A 26,228-nucleotide genomic window follows, 5' to 3' on the forward strand; every position below is an offset into this window, starting at 1 on the left:
AATGGGGAACTCATCAAATTTGCAGATGACACCAAGCTGTAGGCCATCGGCTTGAATTGTTGTCCACGGTGATTGGCTGAGGTGAGTCAACTCTATCCCTGACTCCCTTTATGGAGGCTGGGTTGCAGACCATTGCACGGTGGCAAGATTGAAAAACGCTTAAGCTTCTTGTGACCATTGTTGCTTTTCAAATTGCCAAAGAACTGGGGGGAGGGAAGGGTGGGATGGAATGTGGAGGCTACGAACTTCAACTGTGGGAGCCAAGGACAAGGCTGCAGGTATCTGCCAAGAAGGGAACTGCTATCAAAACAACAGCTTGGTTCCTAACTGGACAATGTGACCCATTCCATGGGAGGAGGGGATGAAACTCATGTTTAGTTATGCAAGATTGCACAGGAGTTGGTTTTGCTTTCTTCAGTGCCAAAATGATGAACTCAATAAAGTTTTGCTTTTGAGAATATTAAAATTCCTGAAAGTGGCTGCTTTTGTTGGGTCCGTTAGTCGGATGGATGACACAGAGAAAATTGCAGAATCCCCAGCCTTTCAGAGATCCTTCGTTTGACCAGCCCCTCATCCTCAGACATGGGGAGGACATGCATAAGTGAGAGTGGGAGAGCCTCCAAGGGACAGAAAAAAACACCACTCAGCAGGAAGTAGGGGCCCAATGCCTTTATTTTGAGGAAAGAAGAATAGGTCCACTGTGTATTAGAGGGGAAGGGTGCCCATGGGGCCTGGTCGGCCTTTGGTCCAAGTTGAGGCACCAGACACAATTCGGAAAAGTTGAATGGTGAATCTGACAGGAACCTGTAGAAAGAGAATCTGTTAGGGGGTTTCTGCTCAGAGGTATATTCCACACTCTGCTTAAGTCTTACAACCAGGAGGCCCCAAGCCTTGCCCTGCTTAATCTTACAACAACGTGGAATTCAAAAGCTTGTTGGACCATCAGTGACAGGCCTGGAGGACCTCTCTGAGTGCTAGAGTTTGTAGGAGGCTCACCTGACCAAGCCATTGGCCTTTATGTCCCCTAAGTGTCACCAGTCCAGAGCCCAATGGCTGTTCACCTGTGCAGGTGAGCTGGATAATAGTGGGTGGGGTCTGCCTTTCTTCTCTCAAAAAAGTCCTGTTGCCCACCATTTTAATTGGATGTCCACCCTTCCAGGAGAAAGGAAGGACTTCCAGGAGAAGAAGGCAAGTGGGAGGGAAGGTGGCTACCACAACAGACACGGGGCTACTAAATAATAAGGACCATCCTCAATTGAGGTATAGATCTTCTCTGATAGTCCGAAATAAGGGATTCCATGATGAAGCCATAAATATTCGTGACACCTGAGTTTAGCCTGTGATAGCCCACAGCCAGGTAGCTGTAGATCTGCACAGTGGACAAAATGGGTGGGGTCTTTTGCTCTGCCTCATGGGACATTCTTCTCCCAACCTAGAGGAACCGGACTCTTCCCAGGGCCTTGGACTCGCAATCTGTCAGAGCCTCTGTTAAAGGATGATGGGCTGTCATTGGATTGATCTAATATTGCCTGTTATCTTACAATACAATAGCAGAGTTGGAAGGGACCTTGGAGGTCTTCTAGTCCAACCCCCTGCCTAGGCAGGAGACCCTATACCGTTGCAGACAAATGGCTATCTAGCATCTTCTTAAAGACTTCCAGTGTTGGGACATTCACAACTTCTGGAGGCAACTTCGGTTCCACTGATTAATTGTTCTCACTGTCAGGAAATTTCTCCTCGGTTCTAGGTTGCATCTCTCCTTGATTAGTTTCCACCCATTGCTTCTTGTTCTACCCTCAGGTGCCTTGGAAAATAGTTTGACTCCCTCTTCTTTGTGGCAACCCCTGAGATATTGGAAGATTGCTATCCTGTCTCCCCTAGTCCTTTTTTCTATTAAACTAGACATATACTCAGTTCCTGCAACCGTTCTTCATATGTTTTAGTCTCCAGTCCCCTAATCATCTTTGTTGCTCTTCTCTGCACTCTTTCTAGAGTCTCAAGATCATTTCTACATCGTGGAGACCAGAACTGAATGCAGTATTCCAAGTGTGGCCTTACCAAGGCATTATAAAGTGGTATTAACACTTCACGTGATCTTGATTCTATCCCTCTATTTATGCAGCCTAGAATTGTGTTGGCTTGTTTGCCAGCCGTGTGCAGCAGCTGCCATGTTGATGTGCCCTGATGGGTTTTTTTTTTTACATTGTTTTGTTAGGTTTCCTTGCGTTTTGTTTTTCTAAGCTGCCGGGTTGAGTAGGGTGGTCCTATCCATGTTTGAGACAAAGGAATCCATCCGTGTTTGGGCGTGGAGCATGACATGGTACGACTGATGGATTTACACGTCAATGTCTCTTCCTTTCAGCACCGAGAAAACATGGGCAGGCTCACGTGCTGGGACTGTGTGAGGACTCTTCCCACGTGTGGAGGGTCATGCTCCCAGGGTCCTGCGCTCCCAACGGAGTGGCTATCGGTCATCATCTACTGCCCTTCGGAGCTCTCTGGTGCTTTCACACCCATTTCCCCCCAGCCTTCCTCCTTTCTCCTGGCCTCCTAGGAGGTGGTGAGGACAGTGACAGAGCTTCCCAAACGAATGGAAGCCATGGCCCTAGAGCTTCCTGCAACCTTTGTGGCCTCAACATAGTCAAAGGGAGGAATTTAGAAGAAATCTGAAATAAATGGCAGGATGGGGGCCTTCTTTCCCTCAAGGAGCAAAGGAGACTGGGTCCTCTGCTCTCAAAGAGACCCCCTCCCCAATCTTTTAATCCCAGAATCGGACCCTCCCTTCAGGCTCAGCTGAGAGAGAACTTTCCCCTCTCCCCCCCACCTCTGTCTGTCCTTCTGTCCTCCACCAGTCCCCCCTCGGAAGGACAGAGACCTTGATGTTCTCAAGGCAAGGCTGGGACCTTCTCCTTTCCTCACCATCCTATCTGGGGCTTGGCTCATCCAAGGTCCATTCTGGGATCTCGGGATCCCTACAGAGAGGCATCAGGACTCAGTGCTCTTACCTTAGACAGGATCCATGCAGTCAATCATGCAACCATAAGAGCAACACTTCTTTTTCCCCTTGCACTCCCAGTCGCTTCTACACCTCACGGGACAAATAGTGATGGTGCCTGGAGGGGGCTTGGGACACACCCCGGGTTTTTCTGCAAAAGAGACAATCCCGAGGCTGAGAGAATCCTCTGGAATTGGAATCTCAGATCAAGCAAGACCCCATCTCTGGACCTTTCAGCAGCCAAAACATCTCCGTGCTTCCAGGTGAGACATGGCCAGGTGGAACAGGATCCTCCCTCCCCCACAAAACACAGCCATTTCCTCATTCTGGAATAGGAATATTCTGGGCTCCTCTCTTTTGATTTGGGATCCTGGAGTGGAAATGCGCAATCCTGTTTCCTCCAAAGAAGAAGATTGTTCTCCTTCTAGACGGAATAACAGAATACTATAGTTGGAAGGGCCCTGGGAGGTCTTCAACCCCCTGGCCAAGCAGGAGACCCTGCAGTTCCCTAAACTGGCCCTCAGCCTGGGAGAAATCCAGTATGTTCTCCTTGGTTAGAAATTGTTAGAAATCCCACACTCAAACCGGAGAAGAGCAAAGGCAGTCCTGGGTTTATAACCATTCATTTTGCTAATTTCAAGCCCGCTAAATTTAAGTGTGCTGCGCAAAATGCTGAGAGAGCCTCTAGCTTGTAGTTAACCATCCAAGCATAAGTGCAACACTTCTGCTTCCTGGGGCACTTCCAGTCATTTTCACACTTCACAGGAGAAATAGAGATTGTGCCTGGAGGGGCCTTGCGACACACCCCGGGCTTTTCTGCCAAAGAGAAGATCCCAAGGCCGAGGGTCAGGCTTAGCAGGCAGACCAGACAGGAAACCGAGTCTGCTTTATTGTCCAGCTACCTTAAAAGAATCTTGCAGGTCTGAAAGGACAAATCTCCTGCTGTCTCTTATGCAGCCTAGGAAACTCTTCCCTTCCCTTCTCCACTCCTCTCCCCTTATGCAGCTGTGGGCTACGCCATCTCTTATCTGACGGTTCCTTTGACAGCATCTCCTCGCCCGTCTCCCAAAGTCTTTCACAGGTCTTGCTCAGTGAAGAGGCCACTCCGCAACTCCTTCCCTACTTACCAACACAGGTGAAGTGGCATTCATCTCTGGTCTTAAAATTGTTGGCATTGCCCCGGCATCCACCGTAAATAAACTCCTGGCATTTATTTGAAGCTGAGTTGTAGTAGAAGCGAGGTATTATGGCTTCACATAGTCCGGTGACAGCAGGAAGATAGCAAAACTCTGTGACAAATGGAAGGGAAGGTGTTATTTCACAAACACCTTCAACATATTTCACCAACCTGGGGCCCTCCTAGCACGCTCAGATTGGAAGCAGTCAGGAACCATCGGAGATCTTTTCATTTGGTTTCCTGCTCTGGGGATTGGATCCGATGGCTGAGAGGATTGTTCCCGTGGCTTAAAATCCTGATTCTGCTGTTTCCCTGAATAAAGAGAGCTTGGACTTCCCCTAAAACTTCATCTCTCTTTCTTGGGGGCCCCTCCCATTTCTGTCTCCTGTTCAGCTGACCCCCAATCACCCTCTCCAGAACCTCCCCAGAAGAAGCCCCACCAAGCCAGAGGTTCTAGACTGGGGGTCTCTGGTTTCCCTTCCCTGGGGGAGAACTCTGACCACTTCAGCCCCTCCCTGCCAAGGGTCCCAAGATCATTCAGAGAGCCCTACCTGGCCGGCCCTGGCCAGAGACGGGGGTCAGCTCTGCCCAGAGGGTGAGGAGTCCCAGCAGGAGAAGAAGCCCTCTGGAAGACATGGTGAAGCCCTCTGCCCCACACTCGGGCTCCGTGCATTAAATAGTCTCCCCACTGGGAATTTCACATCCAGGAAGCAGGAGGACGTAATGCAGTAAGAACAGAAATTCTTCCCTCTTTCACAAGATGGTGGAAGAAGAGGTGGGGAACCTGAGGGTTGGATTGGCTGAGCGGTTTGCAGGAGGTCAGGCTGGTCCCTAATGCAATGTCATGTAATGTAGTAGTGCAGTGCAGTGCAATGCCATAGTATAGTATTAGTATTAGTATAGTATAGTATAGTATAGTATAGTATAGTATAGTATAGTATAGTATAGTATTAGTATGGTATAGTATTAGTATAGTATGTATGGTATGGTATGGTATGGTATGGTATGGTATGGTATAATAATATAATATAATATAATATAATATAATATAATATAATATAATATAATATAATATAATATAATATAATATAATATAATATAATATAATAATATAATATAATAATATAATATAATATAATAATATAATATAATAATATAATAATATAATATAATATAATAATATAATATAATATAATATAATAATATAATATAATATAATATTATATTATATAATACAATACAATACAATACAATATAATTAATATAATATAATACAATACAATACAATACAAAATAATAATATAGTATAGTATAGTATAGTATAGTATAGTATAGTATAGTATAGTATAGTACAGTACAGTACAGTACAATACAATACAATACAATACAATACAATACAATACAATACAATACAATACAATACAATATAATATAAAAAGCATAGCATAGCAGTTGTCATGAACTCTACACATGTGGATATGGTCACTTAGACTTGACATTCCTGGGTCGTGGAGGATGTAAACAGAGATTTACAAGGAGAGAAGCAACCTGGAATTAAGGAGAAACTTCCTGACAGTAAGGAGAATTAACCAGTGGAACAGAAGATGCCTCCAGAATTTGTGGGTGCTCCATCGCTGGAAGTTTTCAAGAAGAGACAGGACAGTCTTTTGCCTGAAATGGTAGAGGGTCTCCTCCTTTGGGCTGCCCTTGCCTCTGGGGCTCTTCTAGCAAGACATGCTGGCTAGCGCTGCTTCAGGGCGCCCTGGCCGCCGGCTCCTCCGTGCTCAGCCAGGCTCCCAGCATGGCTGGCATCGCGTCCGGTGCCCATTCTCGGCAGCACGGATGGGCTCCGGACCCCACACATCTTTCACAGCCGCCTCGTTTCCAATTGGGGGGATCCATGCAGAGGATTTCTTCCCCCCCCCCCCAATTGGAAACGAGATGGCTGTTGTTAAATATCTACAAGAGCAACTATGGTTTCCAACAAGGTCCTCTGTTCCGGCGGGAACAGAGGTTTGATTCTATTGGTCGAGAGGTCTGACAGCTCCCTATAAAAGGGCTGCTGTCAGAGTCAGTTTTTGCTGGATTGTAAAATAAAGAGCTGTTGTTACTGTTAGCCTGTGTCTGCCTATCCATTGCCCGATCTAACAGCTGTGGAAGACAAGGCAGCGCTTTGTCAGAGTGAGAACACTTTCCCGCCCTTATGAAGTCTCCGAAGCTGTAATTGTACAGGGGATGTGCGCACACCTAGGTTTTCTACAGCGTGGAGGCGTGGCGACTGTGCAGCTGGCGATGACTGTGGAGCCCATCCACGGGGGTTTTGAGGAACGCGAAGTGGAGTTTAAAGTTTAGAGTTACGATGGTCTTAGCCAGCGATGGCAAACCTTTTTTGGCTCGCGTACCATAAGTGGGGGGAGCTCAGGGGGGTCGTGTGCGGGTGTGCTGCACCCACAATGCAATGCGTGACCCCCCCAGTGCGCATGCATGCACAACGGGCGCGACCCCTCCATTTTTACATGCTTTTTTCACCCTCCCCAGGTTCCGGAGGCTTTATGTTTTATTCTATGCTTCTCAATCACCTAAATGAGAGGAAGTCTTGTGGACTTCATCTCCCAGAATTCCCCAGACCTGCCGAGCTATCTGGAGAGGTTTGGAGACCCCTGACCTAGATGGTTGGGAGTTGGAGCAGTTCTTCCTAAGTGGGTGCTCCAGTCAGGGATGGTGAGAGAGCAGCTCCAGGCTTGGTCCTTTCTCTCTCCCCTGTTTAATCAGCTCTATGGTGGGAGAGATCAATCATCAGCCTGTGACAGGGGAGCATGCAAACCACAAAGTAAGCTTTGCTCTGACTCGGCTTGAACCACACAACCCACAGAATGAGGAAACTGAAGCGTTCGCAGGGCAGATTCCTCAAGATGTGCTGCAAAACCCAGTTTGCTCAACCTCTGGGCAAACGGTTCATCTCCTGCTCATGGCCCCTTCTTGCACAGAACGTGTGAGTAAACTACTATGGAGATGTTGCAGCACCTGACTCCTCCTCCTCCTCAGGAATCAGCCCTGTCATGGGATGTTGGAAATGAAGATGTTGAGAAGGGAGCATTTGTGACCCTTCCAGGTGGGGTCCTAGATTCTTCTTCTCTCAGCTGAGCTCCTCCTCCAGGGGACTGGAAAATACCCCAACTCATTAACCTCCTACAGGTAAGTGACACAGCCTGAGGCTGGCCCAAAGAAGAGGGCGGCAACCTGTTCTCCAAAGCACCAAAGAAGGCAGGACGAGAAGCAACAGATGGAAACTAATCAAGGAGAGAAGCAACCTAGAATTAAGGAGAAACTTCCTGGCAGTGAGGACAATTAACCAGTGAGACAGCTTCCCCCTTGAAGTTGTGAGTTCTCAACCACTGGAAATTTTCAAGAAGAGACTGGACAGCTATTTGCCTGAAATGGTAGAGGGTCTCGTCGTTTGGGCAGAGGGTTGGACTAGAAGACCTGCAAGGACCCTTCCACCTCAATTCTGATTCTGATTCTGGTGTCACCATACATTGCTCAATCCAGGATTCTGAACCTCAGTAAGGAAGTCTACCTCATCCTAGTTTGACTCATACCATTTAAATATGAGCCAGCCATGTGCTGCAGCGGCCAAAAAAGACCACACAATTCGGCATAAACAGGGGGATAGAATCAAGACCCACGTGGAGTTAAAAAATAAAAGAATGCTGATCTTAGAAGGCCATGACTGACAGTCAGGATGATACATGTTTATATGGGACAGCAAAAATAGAACCCACAGTTATTTTCAGAAACATTTAATTAGGGAGCCTTTGCAAAAAAACTAAAGAAAAACACTATATTAATATTCCGAATTGGCTATCAATGATGGAAGCATTAATCTACCCAAATGTATTAGACCTAGATAAAATAAAAAGATATAAAGATTTACTAAACGATCAGGGAAAATTAAAAACAAGATTAGAACTAAAAGAACAGGCCATAGACATCAACTGGTGGCCATATATGCAGATACAGGCTAGATGTAAGAAAGATAAAGAAGAGAACGGATTCAAAACAGAACTGCAACATCTAGATAAAATTTTACAAGGTACAGAGGATAAATTGATCAAGAAATGATATAACTACTTATTGAATTACAGAATGGAGGAGGAGGTATAATACAATACAATGCAATGCAATGCAATGCAAGGCAATGCAAGGCAAGGCAAGGCAATGCAAGGCAAGGCAATGCAAGGCAAGGCAATGCAAGGCAATGCAATGCAATGCAATGCAATGCAATACAATACAATACAATAGCAGAGTTGGAAGGGACCTTGGAGGTCTTCTAGTCCAACCCCCTACCTAGGCAGAAAACCCTATACCGTTTCAGACCGATGGCTATCCAATATCTTCTTAAAGACTTCCAGTGTTGGGGCATTCACAACTTCTGGAGGCAACTTCTGTTCCACTGATTAATTGTTCTAACTGTCAGGAAATTTCTCCTCGGTTCTAAGTTGCTTCTCTCCTTGATTAGTTTCCACCCATTGCTTCTTGTCCTGCCCTCAGGTGTCTTGGAGAATAGTTTGACTCCCTCTTCTTTGGGGCAACCCCTGAGATATTGGAACACTGCTATCATGTCTCCCCTAGTCCTTCTTTTCATTAAACTAGACATACCCAGTTTCTGCAACCGTTCTTCGTATGTTTTAGTCTCCAGTCCCCTAATCCTCTTTGTTGCTCTTCTCTGCACTCTTTCATCTTTTTTACATCATGGTGACCAAAACTGGATGCAGTATTCCAAGTGTGGCCTTACCAAGGCATTATAAAGCGGCATCAACACTTCACGTGATCTTGATTCTCTCCCTCTGTTGATGCAGCCTAGAACTGTGTTGGCTTTTTTGGCAGCTGCCGCACACGGCTGGCTCCTATTTAAATGGTTGTCCACTAGGACTCCAAGATCCCCCTCACAGTTACTACTATTGAGCAAGGTACCACCTATTCTGTACCTGTGCATTTCGTGTTTGTTGCCTAAATGTAGAACCTTACTCTTTTCACCATTGAATTTCATTTTGTTAGATAGTGCCCAATGTTCAAGTTTGTCAAGATCCTTCTGTATCTTAAGCCTGTCTTCTGGAGTGTTGGCTATTCCTGCCAGCTTGGTGTCATCTGCAAATTTGATGAGTTCCCCATTTATTCCCTCATCCAAATCATTGATGAAGATGTTGAAGAGGAATGGGCCTAAAACAGAGCCTTGGGGTACTCCACTGCATACTTCCCTCCATGTAGATGCAGTTCCATTGAGGACTACACGTTGAGTGCGGTTGGTCAGCCAGTTACGAATCCATCTGGTGGTGATGCTGTCTAACCCACATTCTTCTACTTTATCTAGTAGTAGGTTATGGTCTACATTATCAAATGCCTTACTGAAGTCCAAGTAAACTATATTGACAGCATTCCTGTGGTCCACTAATTTTGTCACATTATCAAAGAATGCAATAAGATTAGTCTGGCATGATCTGTTTTTGACAAACCCATGTTGGCTTTTGGCTATTACTTTGTTTGCTTCTAGGTGTTCGCAAATTCGTTGCTTGATTATTTTTTCCAGAATCTTTCCTTGTATTGAGGTCAGGCTGATAGGTTACCATTTTCTTCCCTATTTCAGTTTGTGTTCCTTATCTGATTTTTGTGGTGCTGCTTTTGATGGGTTGGACTGTTTTATCCCTTTGTGTAAAGACAGATACAAAACAAGAGTTAAATAGTTCTGCTTTCTCCCAGTTGCTTGTCACCTTCCTGCCACTTTCTCCTAGCAATGGACCAAGGTAGTTAAAGAAACTATGATAACTTGGGCCAAACATTTTGGCTACATTATTGATTTGGGGAAAAGGGCAAAAAATTGGACTGAAAGTTATAAATTGACAATGGCAGTAGCCTACAGGAAAAATATGTATAAAATGTTCTATAGAAGGAATCTTCAACCAGGGAGACTGGCTAAAATGTACCCAAGCTTATCACCGGACTGTTGGAAATGTAGGCAAAATCAAGGAATGTATTACCAAATGTGTTGGTTATGCCCGAAGGCTAAACAATATTGGAATAGAATAAGAAAATGGCTCAGGAAAATTTAGAATTGGTTTTGCTTTCTTCAGTGCCAAAATGATGAACTCAATAAAGTTTTGCTGAATTCCTGAAAGTGGCTGCTTTTGTTGGGTCCGTTAGTCAGATGGATGATGGATAACAGAAAATTCCAGAATCCCCAGCCTTTTAGAGATCCCTCGTTTGACCAGCCCCTCATCCTCAGACATGGGGAGGACATGCATAAGTGAGAGTGGGAGAGCCTCCAAGGGACAGAAAAAAACACCACTCAGCAGGAAGTAGGGGCCCAATGCCTTTATTTTGAGGAAAGAAGAATAGGTCCACTGTGTATTAGAGGGGAAGGGTGCCCATGGGGCCTGGTCGGCCTTTGGTCCAAGTTGAGGCACCAGACACAATTCGGAAAAGTTGAATGGTGAATCTGACAGGAACCTGTAGAAAGAGAATCCGTCAGGGCATTTCTGCTCAGAGGTATCTTCCACACTCTGCTTAAGTCTTACAACCAGGAGCCCCCAAGCCTCGCCCTGCTTAATCTTACAACAACGTGGAATTCAAAAGCTTGTTGGACCATCAGTGACAGGCCTGGAGGACCTCTCTGAGTGCTAGAGTTTGTAGGAGGCTCACCCGACCAAGCCATTGGCCTTTATGTCCCCTAAGTGTCACCAGTCCAGAGCCCAATGGCTGTTCACCTGTGCAGGTGAGCTGGATAATAGTGGGTGGGGTCTGCCTTTCTTCTCTCAAAAAAGTCCTGTTGCCCACCATTTTAATTGGATGTCCACCCTTCCAGGAGAAAGGAAGGACTTCCAGGAGAAGAAGGCAAGTGGGAGGGAAGGTGGCTACCACAACAGACACAGGGCTACTAAATAATAAGGACCATCCTCGATTGAGGTATAGATCTTCTCTGACAGTCCGAAATAAGGGATTCCATGATGAAGCCATAAATATTCGTGACACCTGAGTTTAGCCTGTGATAGCCCACAGCCAGGTAGCTGTAGATCTGCACAGTGGACAAAATGGGTGGGGTCTTTTGCTCTGCCTCATGGGACATTCTTCTCCCAACCTAGAGGAACCGGACTCTTCCCAGGGCCTTGGACTCGCGATCTGTCACAGCCTCTGTTAAAGGATGATGGGCTGTCATTGGATTGATCTAATGTTGTCTGTTATCTTACGATACAATAGCAGAGTTGGAAGGGACCTTGGAGGTCTTCTAGTCCAACCCCCTGCCTAGGCAGGAGACCCTATACCGTTGCAGACAAATGGCTATCTAGCATCTTCTTAAAGACTTCCAGTGTTGGGACATTCACAACTTCTGGAGGCAACTTCGGTTCCACTGACTAATTGTTCTCACTGTCAGGAAATTTCTCCTCGGTTCTAGGTTGCTTCTCTCCTTGATTAGTTTCCACCCATTGCTTCTTGTTCTACCCTCAGGTGCCTTGGAAAATAGTTTGACTCCCTCTTCTTTGTGGCAACCCCTGAGATATTGGAAGATTGCTATCCTGTCTCCCCTAGTCCTTTTTTCTATTAAACTAGACATATACTCAGTTCCTGCAACCGTTCTTCATATGTTTTAGTCTCCAGTCCCCTAATCATCTTTGTTGCTCTTCTCTGCACTCTTTCTAGAGTCTCCACATCTTTTCTACATCGTGGTGACCAAAACTGAATGCAGTATTCCAAGTGTGGCCTTACCAAGGCATTATAAAGTGGTATTAACACTTCACGTGATCTTGATTCTATCCCTCTATTTATGCAGCCTAGAATTGTGTTGGCTTGTTTGCCAGCCGTGTGCAGCAGCTGCCATGTTGATGTGCCCTGATGGGTTTTTTTTTTACATTGTTTTGTTAGGTTTCCTTGCGTTTTGTTTTTCTAAGCTGCCGGGTTGAGTAGGGTGGTCCTATCCATGTTTGAGACAAAGGAATCCATCCGTGTTTGGGCGTGGAGCATGACACGGTGCGACTGATGGATTTACACGTCAATGTCTCTTCCTTTCAGCACCGAGAAAACATGGGCAGGCTCACGTGCTGGGACTGTGTGAGGACTCTTCCCACGTGTGGAGGGTCATGCTCCCAGGGTCCTGCGCTCCCAACGGAGTGGCTATCGGTCATCATCTACTGCCCTTCGGAGCTCTCTGGTGCTTTCACACCCATTTCCCCCCAGCCTCCCTCCTTTCTCCTGGCCTCCTAAGAGGTGGTGAGGACAGTGACAGAGCTTCCCAAACGAATGGAAGCCATGGCCCTAGAGCTTCCTGCAACCTTTGTGGCCTCAACATAGTCGAAGAGAGGAATTTAGAAGAAATCTGAAATAAATGGCAGGATGGGGGCCTTCTTTCCCTCAAGGAGCAAAGGAGACTGGGTCCTCTGCTCTCAAAGAGACCCCCTCCCCAATCTTTTAATCCCAGAATCGGACCCTCCCTTCAGGCTCAGCTGAGAGAGAACTTTCCCCTCTCCCCCCCACCTCTGTCTGTCCTTCTGTCCTCCACCAGTCCCCCCTCGGAAGGACAGAGACCTTGATGTTCTCAAGGCAAGGCTGGGACCTTCTCCTTTCCTCACCATCCTATCTGGGGCTTGGCTCATCCAAGGTCCATTCTGGGATCTCGGGATCCCTACAGAGAGGCATCAGGACTCAGTGCTCTTACCTTAGACAGGATCCATGCAGTCAATCATGCAACCATAAGAGCAACACTTCTTTTTCCCCTTGCACTCCCAGTCGCTTCTACACCTCACGGGACAAATAGTGATGGTGCCTGGAGGGGGCTTGGGACACACCCCGGGTTTTTCTGCAAAAGAGACAATCCCGAGGCTGAGAGAATCCTCTGGAATTGGAATCTCAGATCAAGCAAGACCCCATCTCTGGACCTTTCAGCAGCCAAAACATCTCCGTGCTTCCAGGTGAGACATGGCCAGGTGGAACAGGATCCTCCCTCCCCCACAAAACACAGCCATTTCCTCATTCTGGAATAGGAATATTCTGGGCTCCTCTCTTTTGATTTGGGATCCTGGAGTGGAAATGCGCAATCCTGTTTCCTCCAAAGAAGAAGATTGTTCTCCTTCTAGACGGAATAACAGAATACTATAGTTGGAAGGGCCCTGGGAGGTCTTCAACCCCCTGGCCAAGCAGGAGACCCTGCAGTTCCCTAAACTGGCCCTCAGCCTGGGAGAAATCGAGCATGTTCTCCTTGGTTAGAAATTGTTAGAAATCCCACACTCAAACCGGAGAAGAGCAAAGGCAGTCCTGGGTTTGTAACCATTCATTTTGCTAATTTCAAGCCCGCTAAATTTAAGTCTGTTGCGCAAAATGCTGAGAGAGCCTCTAGCTTGTAGTTAACCATCCAAGCATAAGTGCAACACTTCTGCTTCCCTTTGACAGCATCTCCTCGCCCATCTCCCAAAGTCTTTCACACATCCCATTCCACTGGGAGATTTCCTCTTGAATTAGAATCCCAGAGCAAAGAAGATCCCATCTCTGGTCCTTTCAGCAGCCAAAACATCTCCGTGCATCCAGGATGAGAGGGGCTCGCTGGAGCATGACTCTACCTCCCACCTCCTTCCCCACAGAGGATGGGAATTTCTCCTGAGTCCTCGGTTGCTTCTCTCCTTGGTTGGTTTCTGCCCATTGTTTGAAATAACCAAGGAGAGAAGCAACCTGAATTGAGGAGAAACCTCCTAACAGTGAGGACAATTAGCCAGTGGAACTGCTTGCCTCCAGAAGTTGTAAATGCTCCATCATGGGAGGTTTTTAAGAAGAGGCTGGACAGCCACCTGTCTGAAATGATATAGGGTCTCCTGGTTGAGAAAGAGGCTGGACTAGAAGACCTTCAAAGTCCCTTCCAACTCTGTTATTCTGCTGAAACAAAGCCATGAACATGGACTGAGGTTCAAGCCAACATGCAGATAACAAGGACAAACAACCAAGTAGAAAATAACATTCTCCATATGGAACTACCAAGGAGAAAACCCACACCCACAATGGCAGGGAGAGTTACGGCATATAAACAGGGAGAAAACCACTGTTGCACTGTTGGTGTTACCCAACTGGATAATGAAACATTTGCAAGAAAACAACCAGGCTCAGAGAGTACCAAGCATCCCACACCTCTCTTCCTCCTCCTCCTCCTCCTCCTCCTCCTCCTCCTCCTCCTCCTCCTCCTCCTTGCAAACTCCACTCCCTTCTAGCAGTATATTTGGGTCATAAAACGGTGTGCAAGAAAACCGCCCATCTCAGAGAGCACCAGAAATTCCACAGTCCAAGCAGAGCAACAAAGATTCCCTTCTACTGGATCCATCGTAGCCTGTTGTAAGAACTAGTTCCAAGTAAGAGACCCAAGGCAATCAAAGCCATTTTGAGAGCATCTTCAGGGCTGCCAACCAGGATATTACATGAAGCCACCCTATGCTTAATTTTAGGAGACAGCAATTCTTATTCTATCAAGAGGCCACTCCGCAACTCCTTCCCTCCTTACCAACACAGGTGTAGTGGCATTCATCTTTGGTCTCAAAATTGTTGGCATTGCCATGGCATCCACCATAAGTAAAACTTTGACATTTGTTTAAAGTCGAGTTGTAGTAGAAGCGAGGAACTACAGCTCTACATGGCCCAGGTTCAGCAGGAAGATAACACAACTCTGTGACAAATGGAAGGGAAGGTGTTATTTCATTAGGTACCACAAACACCTTCAACCTATTTCCCCAACCTGGGGCCCTCCTAGCATGCTCAGATTGGAAGCAGTCGGGAGCCATTTAAGATGCTTTCATTTAATTTCCTGCTCTGGGGATTGGATCCAATGGCTGGACTGGATTGTTCCTGTGGCTTAAAATCCTCTCCCCCCACCCACCCTATGGCATTCAGTTTATTCAAAGAAAGTTAAAATACAAAGCACCGAAATGTTTTTTTTAAAAGACAAAAGAATTAAAAAGAAAAGGTGTCTTTAAAAAAAAAAGGGGGGGGGGGAACTAACACATATACAGATAGTATCCTCCCCACTTGAATGAGGATTAATAGAATACAGCAGTGTTAATTTCCCACCTCTTGTGAAACAGGCCGAAATAATTTTAAACTACTAAATCTGTTCACAAATGCTTAGCCTGTCATCTCTACACTATATTAATAACAAAATAGTTAACAGGAAATTGCTTAAATCTGTGGGTTAAAACCCCCAATGCTGCAGTTTCATTGAGTAAAGATACAGTAGTATCTCTCTTTCTTGGGCCTCCCTCCCATTTCTGTCTCCTGTTCAGCTGACCCCCCAACCACCATCTCCAGATCCTCCCCAAAAGAAGCCCCACCAAGACAGAGGATCTTTGCGATCATATCATAAGCAGCTGCGTTCTCTTCGCTGATGATGTAAAACTATTCAACACCACCGGCAATGCTGCTACCCTACAAAGAGACCTTGGCTATCTGTCAGAATGGTCAAACAATTGGCAACTCCAGATCTCAACCCACAAATGCTCTGTCTTACATATTGGCAGGAAAAAATCAGAACACAAAAACAAAATGAGTGTATATGAGCTCGTAGAGGAAACCCCCCCCCCCACACACACACACTGAGAAGGACCTTGGAGTACTCATCTCAAACGATCTAAGTGCCAGAGCCCACTGTAACTGCATGGCCAACAGCTAGGATATACAAAACTTTTGCTAGACCAATTCTCGAATACAGCTCGTCTGCCTGGAATCCACACTGCATATCGGACATTAATACAACCAAGCGAGTCCAGAGATATTTCAGGAGAAGAGTCCTCTGCTCCTCTGCTCACAACAGGATCCCAAATGGCAACAGGCTTGAAATTTTGGCCTTAGACAACTTAGAACTTTGCCGTCTTCGATCCGACCTTAAGTGTAGTACATAACATGATCTGCTACAACATCCTACCTGTCAATGACTACTTCAGCTTCAACCACAACAACACACAAGCACACAATAGATTACAAAGATATGGTAAACCGCTCCAAACTCGATTGAAGGAAATGCGACTTCAATAACAGTTGTCAGTGCCTGGAGTGCTCTACTTAACTCTGTGGTTTCTTCCCCAAACCCCCAAACCTTAAACCTTAGACTGTCTACTGTCTAAAAAAATAAAAAAACTTGATACACAGAAAAAAAGGCTGTCTACTGTCAACCTCACCCCATTCCTCAGAGGTCTGTAAGGGGCCTGGATAAACGCACCAGCCTGCCTACCGTCCCTGCCCTAATATTCCCTTGTATTCATATCCATTTCATGGATTCATAATCATGCCTATACTTATCTCTGTTATCTAATCCATGCTTGACGAAATAAAAATAAATAAATAGACTGGGAGATCTTTGGTTTCCCTTCCCTGGGGGAGAACTCTGACCACTTCAGCCCCTCCCTGCCAGGGGTCCCAAGATCATTCAGAAAGCCCTACCTGGCCGGCCCTGGCCAGAGACGGGGGTCAGCTCTGCCCAGAGGGTGAGGAGTCCCAGCAGGAGAAGAAGACCTCTGGAAGACATGGTGAAGCCCTCTGCCCCACACTCGGGCTCCGTGCATTAAATAGTCTCCCCACTGGGAATTTCACATCCAGGAAGCAGGAGGACGTAATGCAGTGAGAACAGAAATTCTTCCCTCTTTCACAAGATGGTGGAACAAGAGGTGGGGAACCTGAAGGTTGGATTGGCTGAGCGGTTTGCAGGAGGTCAGGCTGGTCCCTGTTGATGTCAATGGGTCATTTCTCTGGTCAAGCAAAACTCGCCTTTCCAGAGCTGCAGCAGAGCCGGGAAAGTCCCGAGTTAAGGGGTTCGGGGGGGGGTATCCATAGTGGAGGGTGGAATATGGGGGCTGCCCGGCTGGGGGGGATGACGTCACTTCCTTGTCAGGGCTGCCCTGGGGCTGTGATGGCTCTTTGGTTTGGGACTGCAGAGAGATTTCAGGCACAGAGGCTCTGGTATTATAGGCATAATATAACAATATAATACAATATAATATAATGTAGTAGTGCAGTGCAGTGCAATGCCATAGTATAGTATTAGTATTAGTATAGTATTAGTATTAGTATTAGTATTAGTATTAGTATAGTATTAGTATTAGTATTAGTAATAGTAATAGTAATAGTAATAGTAATAGTATAGTATAGTATAGTATAGTATAGTATAGTATAAAATAATATAATATAACATAACATAACATAACATAATATAAAATAATATTAAAAGCATAGCATAGCATAGCATAGCATAGCAGTTGTCATGAACTCTACACATGTGGATATGGTCACTTAGACTTGACATTCCTGCGTCATGGAGGATGTAAACAGAGATTTACAAGGAGAGAAGCAACCTGGAAATAAGGAGAAACTTCCTGACAGTGAGGACAATCAACCAGTGGGACAGCTCTTCTTCAGAATTTGTGAGTTCTCCATCACTGAAAGTTTTCAAGAAGAGACTGGACAATCTTTTGCCTGAAATGGTAGAGGGTCTCCTCCTTTGGGCAGAGGGTTGGACTAGAAGACCTCAAAGGTCCCTTCCAAATGTTTTATTCTATGCTTCTCAATCACCTAAATGAGAGGAAGTCTTGTGGACTTCATCTCCCAGAATTCCCCAGACCTGCCGAGCTATCTGGAGAGGTTTGGAGACCCCTGACCTAGATGGTTGGGAGTTGGAGCAGTTCTTCCTAAGTGGGTGCTCCAGTCAGGGATGGTGAGAGAGCAGCTCCAGGCTTGGTCCTTTCTCTCTCCCCTGTTTAATCAGCTCTATGGTGGGAGAGATCAATCATCAGCCTGTGACAGGGGAGCATGCAAACCACAAAGTAAGCTTTGCTCTGACTCGGCTTGAACCACACAACCCACAGAATGAGGAAACTGAAGCGTTCGCAGGGCAGATTCCTCAAGATGTGCTGCAAAACCCAGTTTGCTCAACCTCTGGGCAAACGGTTCATCTCCTGCTCATGGCCCCTTCTTGCACAGAACGTGTGAGTAAACTACTATGGAGATGTTGCAGCACCTGACTCCTCCTCCTCCTCAGGAATCAGCCCTGTCATGGGACGTTGGAAATGAAGATGTTGAGAAGGGAGCATTTGTGACCCTTCCAGGTGGGGTCCTAGATTCTTCTTCTCTCAGTTGAGCTCCTCCTCCGGGGGACTGGAAAATACCCCAACTCATTAACCCCCTACAGGTAAGTGACACAGCCTGAGGCTGGCCCAAAGAAGAGGGGGGCAACCTGTTCTCCAAAGCACCAAAGAAGGCAGGACGAGAAGCAACGGATGGAAACTAATCAAGGAGAGAAGCAACCTAGAATTAAGGAGAAACTTCCTGGCAGTGAGGACAATTAACCAATGGAACAGCTTCCCCTTTGAAGTTGTGAGTTCTCAACCACTGGAAATGGTTGAATGCATTTGGGTCAATATTAAAGGTTGGGGGGGAAATGACATTGCCATAGGTCTATACTACAGGCCACCCAACCAAGCAGAGGAAGTAGATGAACTTTTTGCTAGTCAGCTAACTAAGGTATGTAGGAAGCACACCACAATAGTAATGGGAGATTTTAACTACCCTGACATCAACTGGGAAACAAACTCTGCACCAAGTGGAAGATCCAACAGGTTCCTAACAAACCTAGCAGACAACTTTGTTTTCCAAAAAGTAGAGAAAGAAACAAGGACTTAATTCTCACTAACAGAGAGGAAATGAATGAATGAATGTCTTAGCGCTTATAGACCGCCCCCTCTCCCAAAAGGGACTCGGGGCGGTAGATAGAAGGTGTTGAAGCCATAGGAACCCTGGGGGCAAGTGACCATGCAATATTGGAATTCAACATTATGCAAACACAAGTAGTAGAACAAAGTCAAACTAGAGTCTTGGATTTTAAGAAAGCTAATTTCAATAAACTTAGAGAGAGCTTGGGAAAAATTCCATGGATGAGAATCCTCAAGGGGAAAACAACTCAAGAAGCTTGGGAAATTTCAAAAAATGAGATTACAAAAGCCCAGTCTAGCACAATACCAATGAAGAAGAAAAATAACAGCTCCCAAAAGAAACCAGCATGGCTGCATAAACAACTATCTGACAAACTGAAAGACAAAAAAGGTAAGTATAAAAAGTGGAAGGAGGGGGACATAACTAAGGCAGAATATCAGCAAATAGCCCGAGCCTGTAAAGATGAAGTGAGGAAAGCTAAGGCTCACAATGAAGAAAGGCTTGCCACAAAAGTAAAAATTAACAAAAAAAGCTTCTTCCAACATGTTAAAAACAAGAAAAAAGTTAAGGAAACAATTGGTCCATTGCTAGGAGAAAGTGGCAAGAAGGTGACAAGCAACAGGGAGAAAGCAGAACTATTTAACTCTTGTTTTGCATCTGTCTTTACACAAAGGGATAAAACAGTCCAACCTATCAAAAACAGCACCACAAAAATCAGATTAGGAACACAAATTGAAATAGGGAAGAAAATGGTAAGTGAGCACCTGTCTACCCTAGACGAGTTCAAATCACCAGGACCGGATGGATTACACCCCAGGGTTCTGAAGGAACTAGCAGATGAGATTTCAGAACCACTGAATTATATCTTTCAGAGATCCTGGAACACCGGGGAACTACCAGAGGACTGGAAAAGAGCTGATCTGGTTCCCATCTTCAAAAAAGGGGAAAAAATTAGATCCAGGAAACTACAGACCTATCAGCCTGACCTCAATACCAGGAAAGATTCTGGAAAAAATAATCAAGCAACGAATTTGCGAACACCTAGAAGCAAACAAAGTAATAGCTAAAAGCCAACATGGATTTGTCAAAAACAGATCATGCCAGAGTAATCTTATTGCATTCTTTGATAATGTATCAAATAACATTCGCAAGAAAACCACCAAGTTCAGACAGCACCAAATACTTAACAATCTTCCTCCTCCCCATTCTCCTCTTCCTCTCCACAAACCCACCTCCCTTCTAGGACCGATGATGTTCCCTAGCTGGGTCATGAAACATCTGCAAGGAAACACCCAAGCTCAGAGAGCCCCAGGGTCCTCTCGTTTACAAAGATTCCCTTCTGTTGAAATCTGAGATTCTCCTGGACAAACTGCAACAAATGAATACAGGACAAGTGACTCTCCCTGTATAATTCTTTCTCCTTCCACGTGGAGAACATGCAGGGCATTGCAATGCATGCAAAGGGAGGAGGGAGGGCCTAGGGAGCTCATGTTTGTGTCAGATGTTAGAAGTGTGAGTCCCAAGTGGTGACAGGAAACTTCCCCAACTTTAAAAACAAGAAGACTAATCAGTCTGACGTCAGTATTTAGAAAGATGTTAGAGGAGATTGCAAAGGAATCCATCCTTAGAATCAATGCAATCATTACCAAAATTGGCATGAAGTTGACACAAAAATGTCTTGGCCAACATTCTGCTGTCGTTGTTGCTAAATTGAGTAACCTGATATGCCTTCAGAGTTGTAGAAATGCACAAGAGGGCTCTTGGGAATGGCTCTCTCAAGAGATGGGTGGGTTCCTCACAGGAGGGGGGGGGGTCCTTCAGATAACTTAAGATATTCTTGTGTGAAAAGGAAACCCCAACACTCCAAATTGGTCACAGAAATTAGGGGCCACTGCAGGCATCCAAGACTCAGGTGCCTCTTATATCTAATATCTGTCATTGTAAGGCAGGAGTGTCCATTCTTGGCAAATTTAAGACTTGTGAACTTCAAATCCCAAAGTTTTCCAGACAAGAATTCAGGGAGTTGAAGTCCACAAGTCTTAAAATTGCCAAGGTTGAACATTCCGGTTGTAGAGTGCTTTCTAAATACTTTTGAAGACTTTTGTGGAAGATCTTAGGACACAGGAACGAAAGTACCAAACTTAGTAACATCATCAGTGCTAGAATGTGGTGGGGCTTGTGGGGAGGAGGAGGAATAGTGTGGTTGTCAATTCGCACACTGAAGTCAGTTGTTTTCTGGCAGACATTTCATTACCCAACTAGGAACATCTTCAGTGCTAGAAGCAAATGGGGTTGGATGGTGGTGGTGGTGGAGGAGGAGGAGGGGGGAGAAGAAGAAGAAGAAGAAGAGGAAGAGGAAGAGGAAGGGGAAGGGGAAGGGGAAGGGGAAGGGGAAGAGGAAGAAGAAGAGGAAGAGGAGGAAGAAGAAGAAGAAGAAGAAGAAGAAGAAGAAGAAGAAGAAGAAGAAGAAGAAGAAGAAGAAGAAGAGGAAGAAGAAGAAGAAGAAAACAATTGTGGGGTCATTGATGCTCTCTGAGCTTGGTGGGTTTCTAGCAGATGTTTCATGACCTGACTAAGGAACCTCATCAGTGCTAGAAGAGAGGTTTGCAGGGAGGAGGAGGAGGAGGAGGAGGAGGAGGAGGAGGAGGAGGAGGAGGAGGAGGAGGAGGAGGAGGAGGAGGAGGAGGAGGTGGTGGAGGAGGAGGAGGAGGACGACGATGACTATGGGTTGCTTGATGCTTGGTTATTTTCTTGCAGACATATTTCATTACCCAACTAAGCAACATCATCAACCTTAATCACCTAGCTAGGCAATGAAACATCTGCAAGAAAACAACTAAGCTCAGAAATCACCAAGGATCCCACAAGCAGGTCATCTGCATCAGACATTTGGAAGGAGATCTTAGAAATGGAACCGATGTCTTTGGACAGCAGTAGACTTTCCTTCCTGCGATATTTTCTTGGCATTTGCATTCCAGATCTCAAGCCTTATTCCTTCCATCCTTAAAATTATGTTCATGGACATATAATGAGATCCTTAACTCAAGAATTGTAAACTCATCTTAAGAAACGTAAGCAACCTGCAGAACATCTTGAGACAAGGACAAGAAGTTAGACAGCATCACCACCAGATGGATTCGTAATTGGCTGACCAACCGCACTCAACGTGTAGTCCTCAATGGAACTGCATCTACATGGAGAGAAGTATGCAGTGGAGTACCCCAAGGCTCTGTTTTAGGCCCAGGACTCTTCAACATCTTCATCAATGATTTGGATGAGGGAATAAATGGGGAACTCATCAAATTTGCAGATGACACCAAGCTGGCAGGAATAGCCAACACTCCAGAAGATAGGCTTAAGATACAGAAGGATCTTGACAAACTTGAACATTGGGCACTATCTAATAAAATGAAATTCAATGGTGAAAAGAGTAAGGTTCTACATTTAGGCAACAAAAACGGAATGCACAGGTACAGTATAGATGATACCTTGCTCAGTAGTAGTAACTGTGAAAGGGATCTTGGAGTCCTAGTGGACAACCATTTAAATATGAGCCAGCAGTGTGCAGCAGCTGCCAAAAAAGCCAACACAGTTCTAGGCTGCATCAACAGAGGGACAGAATCAAGATCACGTGAAGGGTTAATACCGCTTTATAATGCCTTGGTAAGGCCACACTTGGAATACTGCATCCAGTTTTGGTCACCACGATGTAAAAAAGATGTGGAGACTCTAGAAAGAGTGCAGAGAAGAGCAACAAAGAGGATTAGGGGACTGGAGACTAAAACATATGAAGAACGGTTGCAGGAACTGGGTATGTTTAGCTTAAGAGAAAGAAGGACTAGGGGAGACATGATAGCATTATTCCAATATCTCAGAGGTTGCCACAAAGAAGAGGGAGTCAAACTATTCTCCAAAGCACCTGAGGGTAGAACAAGAAGCAATGGGTGGAAACTAATCAAGGAGAGAAGCAACTTAGAACTGAGGAGAAATTTCCTGACAGTGAGGACAATGAATCAGTGGAACAGAAGTTGCCTGCAGAAGTTGTGAATGCCCCAACACTGGAAGTCTTTAAGAAGATGTTGGATAGCTATTTGTCTGAAACGGTATAGGGTTTCCTGCCTAGGCAGGGGGTTGGACTAGAAGGCCTCCAAGGTCCCTTCCAACTCTACTATTGTATTATTGTAAGAAGAAGTTGAGAAAAGAGGAGCAGACATTATAGTGTCTGCTATAAAATGGGAGTGTAACTTTCACACAAAAGTTCCCATAAATGGCATTTATGAAGAGCAGCAGTTAACCCTGATCTGGACAATACCTAGCATAGGTATTCTATGTCTAAAGAATAAACAGATTCAAGGTGACCACTATTTTCATGTTGTCTAGATAGAAGTAACCAGTCCTTTCTCTAAAAAGGTTCAGAGCATAACACAGGAAATAGTATCTATCTCAAAGTAGAAGAACTGCTTCTGGAATAAACTTCTAACATCTGGGAACAGATGCTGAGGCTTCTCCTTTCACTGGAGGAAGAAAAAAGGGTCTCTTACCATGCATCGTCCATCCAGAGGTTGGTGTCAGCTCAATCCAGAGGCCGAGGAGCCCCCCTAGCAGGAGAAGGCTAGCAGATGGCATCCTGACTCAGTTTGCTGGCCAACAGCAATCCCTCCCTTATAAGCCATGGTGGAGTGGGGGAGGAGTCCTTGGCAGCTGCAGGAAAAAAGGGGGGAGGTTTTGTCTCCCTGGAAGGGCAGAGCCAAAGCTGAGGTGGACCTTCCCCGTTTTCTAAATGTGTGGGGTGGAACAGGAAAGATTTTGGAATCTGGACAAACCTGAGAGAGGAAAGCAACCATCTGTCTGAACTGGTATAGGGCTTCCTGTCTAGGCAGTGGGTTAGACTAGAAGACCTCCAAGGTCCCTTCCATCTCTGTTGTTCTATTCTATTCTAAAGCCTGAAGAGATACTGTATGTATCCAGATCCCACCTATGCTCAAAGCATGGCCAACCCTTGGAAAGCTCATCCTGGGGGCAATTCCCAGAAGAAAGCAAGAAGTCCAGTTGCTCCATCAAGGTCCTCTCAGCATTTGTGGTAGACCCAAACATCACTAAGCCTGAGCACGTTTCTTCCCCTTCTTCTCCTTGTGGCATTTACTTACTTACTTACTTACTTGCTTACCCTCTTAATTACTTTATGCCTCCCACAACTGAAACTCATCTGGCTTGCATGCAAGAAAGAAGAAAAGTATAATCAATTCATACAAAAAGATGCATCTTGTGAAAATGTAAAAGTGTAGTAAAGGTAATAGGTAAGAGAACTGTGATCTTTGGTAGATATATGGAGAAATTTTCTGACAGTGAGTCCAATTAATCGGTGGAGCAGAGCTTCAGAGGTTGTGGGTGCTCCAACACTGGGGTTTTTAAAGAAGATGTTGGACAACGATTGCTCTGAAAAGGTATAGGGTCTTCTGCTTGGGCTGGGGGTTGGACTAGAAGACCTCCAAGGTCCCTTCCAACTCTGCTACTTTTGATATGTCATCAATTGGGGAACTCAGTTCCTGTGCTTAATGCATATTTTCCAGCCATCTTCTCCAAGTTCATCCCCATGGCTCCCTTCACCCACCATGTTACTCCGATATAAGCCTTCTGTGAACACCGGGGAATAAGAAGAGCATTGAAAAAGCAGGTGTAGACCAGACAAATGCTGGTCAGACCGATGGTCTCTATATTTATCCCACAGATAACCTAGTAGAGTGACAACTGCAGATGGACCTGAAAAAGGTGGATTATCTGGACGTGTGACAGGTGGGTTTTAGGCTGTCTATGAAGATTACGCTGAATTGGTTGCCTTCAAAGATGATCTGGAACTGCACTTGAATATCCCTCCTTCGGTCAGATATTTTGGTGACCCTTGAAACTATTGGCCACACTGTCATTTTGGCTCACCTTTAAGACTTGGAAGTTAGAGTCACCACCCAGTGGTGCTTTTGGTCCTACCTAAGTAGGTAGATCCAGACAGGAGTTGCAGGGACGGAGAGGTTGGGCCCTTAGAACAGAACAGAACAACAGTTGGAAGGGACCTTGGAGGTCATCTAGTCCAAACCCCACAACCCAAGCAGGGGACCCTACACCATTTCTGACAGATGGCTGTCCAGTCTCTTCTTGAAAGCCTCCATTGATGAAGCTCCCACAACTTCTGAAGGCAACTTCTGTTCCATGGGTTGATTGTTCTCCCTGTCAGGAAATTCCTCCTTATTTCCAGGTTGAATCAGCCATCCATGAGGGAGGTCAAAAGGCTTAGTCCTTTCCCTCTCCACCAAAAGAGGTCAGCCACCAGTTTAAGGTGAGGCATCATCAACAATCATCTATCTTCACCCTGAAGCCTGGTTCTGGATATTGTCAGGGTCTAGCCAAAGAAAAATAGGCTCAAAATAGAGTAGATCTTCATTCAATCTTTCATATGAAACCACGATAGCAGGAGGAGGAAAGAAAAAAATAAAGACGTAGGCCACAGGGAGGTATTCTTTGAAGTCTGGATCTCCCTTTGTAAGCTTCCACCTGTTGGTTCTTGTCTTGTCTTGCCCTCAGGCATTACAGAGAAAAATCACACTGTCTGCTCTTCCCTTCCCTTCATGTTTTGGAAGGCTATTATTATGTCTTGGCTCAACTTTCTCCGCTGTAGGCTAAACATACCAAGTTACTTTCACTGCTCTTGGAGACAAGCAACCTGGAACTAGGGAGAAACTTCCTGGCAGTGAGGACAATTAACCAGTAGTACAGAGGTTGCCTTCAGAAGTTATGGGCGCTCTGACACTGGAGATTTTCAAGAAGATATTGGACAGTCACTTGTCTGAAATGGTAGAGGGTCTCCTGCTAGAGCAGGGGATTGGACTAGAAGATCTCCAAGATCCCTTGCTATTCTATTATTCTGGAAGTTAAAGTCCACAAGTCTTAAAGTTGCCAAGGTTGGAGACCCCTGCTCTAGACATCAACATACATGCAAACGAGACAGGGCTATAATCATATCCCATAGTGGTCAGCAGCTCTGGGATGAGTTTGACTCTGTGACCCCCAAAGGCATGGACAGGATTATGGGGAGACTCAGTGCTGCCACTTGTGTGCTGGACCTGTGTCCCTCTTGGTTAGTTTCGGCTTCCCGGGAGGTGACACGAGGCTGGCTCCAGGCGATTACCAACACTTCATTGAGGGGTTCTTTCCTACCTCCTTGAAAGAGGCGGTGGTGAGGCCCCTCCTTAAGAAGCCTTCCCTGGACCCAGCTTCTTTAGCCAATTATCGTCCGGTCTCCAACCTTCGCTTTGTAGCAAAGGTTGTCGAGAGTGTGGTAGCACG

General features: G+C 45.6%; 1 protein-coding gene and 1 long non-coding RNA gene across 2 annotated transcripts; both read right to left on the minus strand.

Moving 5' to 3' along the window:
* Window positions 1-668: 668 nt before the first annotated feature.
* On the minus strand, window positions 669-23,500 carry LOC309388770 (kunitz-type serine protease inhibitor Vur-KIn-like). The gene is made up of 4 exons (XM_081946381.1): window positions 23,432-23,500; window positions 4,123-4,284; window positions 3,006-3,146; window positions 669-804 (listed from the first exon to the last, which is right to left on the minus strand). Exons 1-3 carry the CDS (start codon window positions 23,436-23,438, stop codon window positions 3,007-3,009), a joined length of 309 nt encoding a protein of 102 aa, XP_081802507.1. The 5' UTR covers window positions 23,439-23,500; the 3' UTR covers window positions 669-804; window position 3,006.
* On the minus strand, window positions 10,538-16,698 carry LOC309388771. The gene is made up of 3 exons (XR_014174839.1): window positions 16,629-16,698; window positions 12,877-13,017; window positions 10,538-10,676 (listed from the first exon to the last, which is right to left on the minus strand). It is a non-coding gene; the product is annotated as an uncharacterized lncRNA (long non-coding RNA).
* Window positions 23,501-26,228: the final 2,728 nt, after the last annotated feature.

This window comes from Natrix helvetica (genome assembly GCF_964273705.1).
Source record: "Natrix helvetica genome assembly, chromosome: 3".
In the NCBI taxonomy this organism is placed as follows: Eukaryota; Metazoa; Chordata; class Lepidosauria; order Squamata; family Natricidae; genus Natrix; species Natrix helvetica.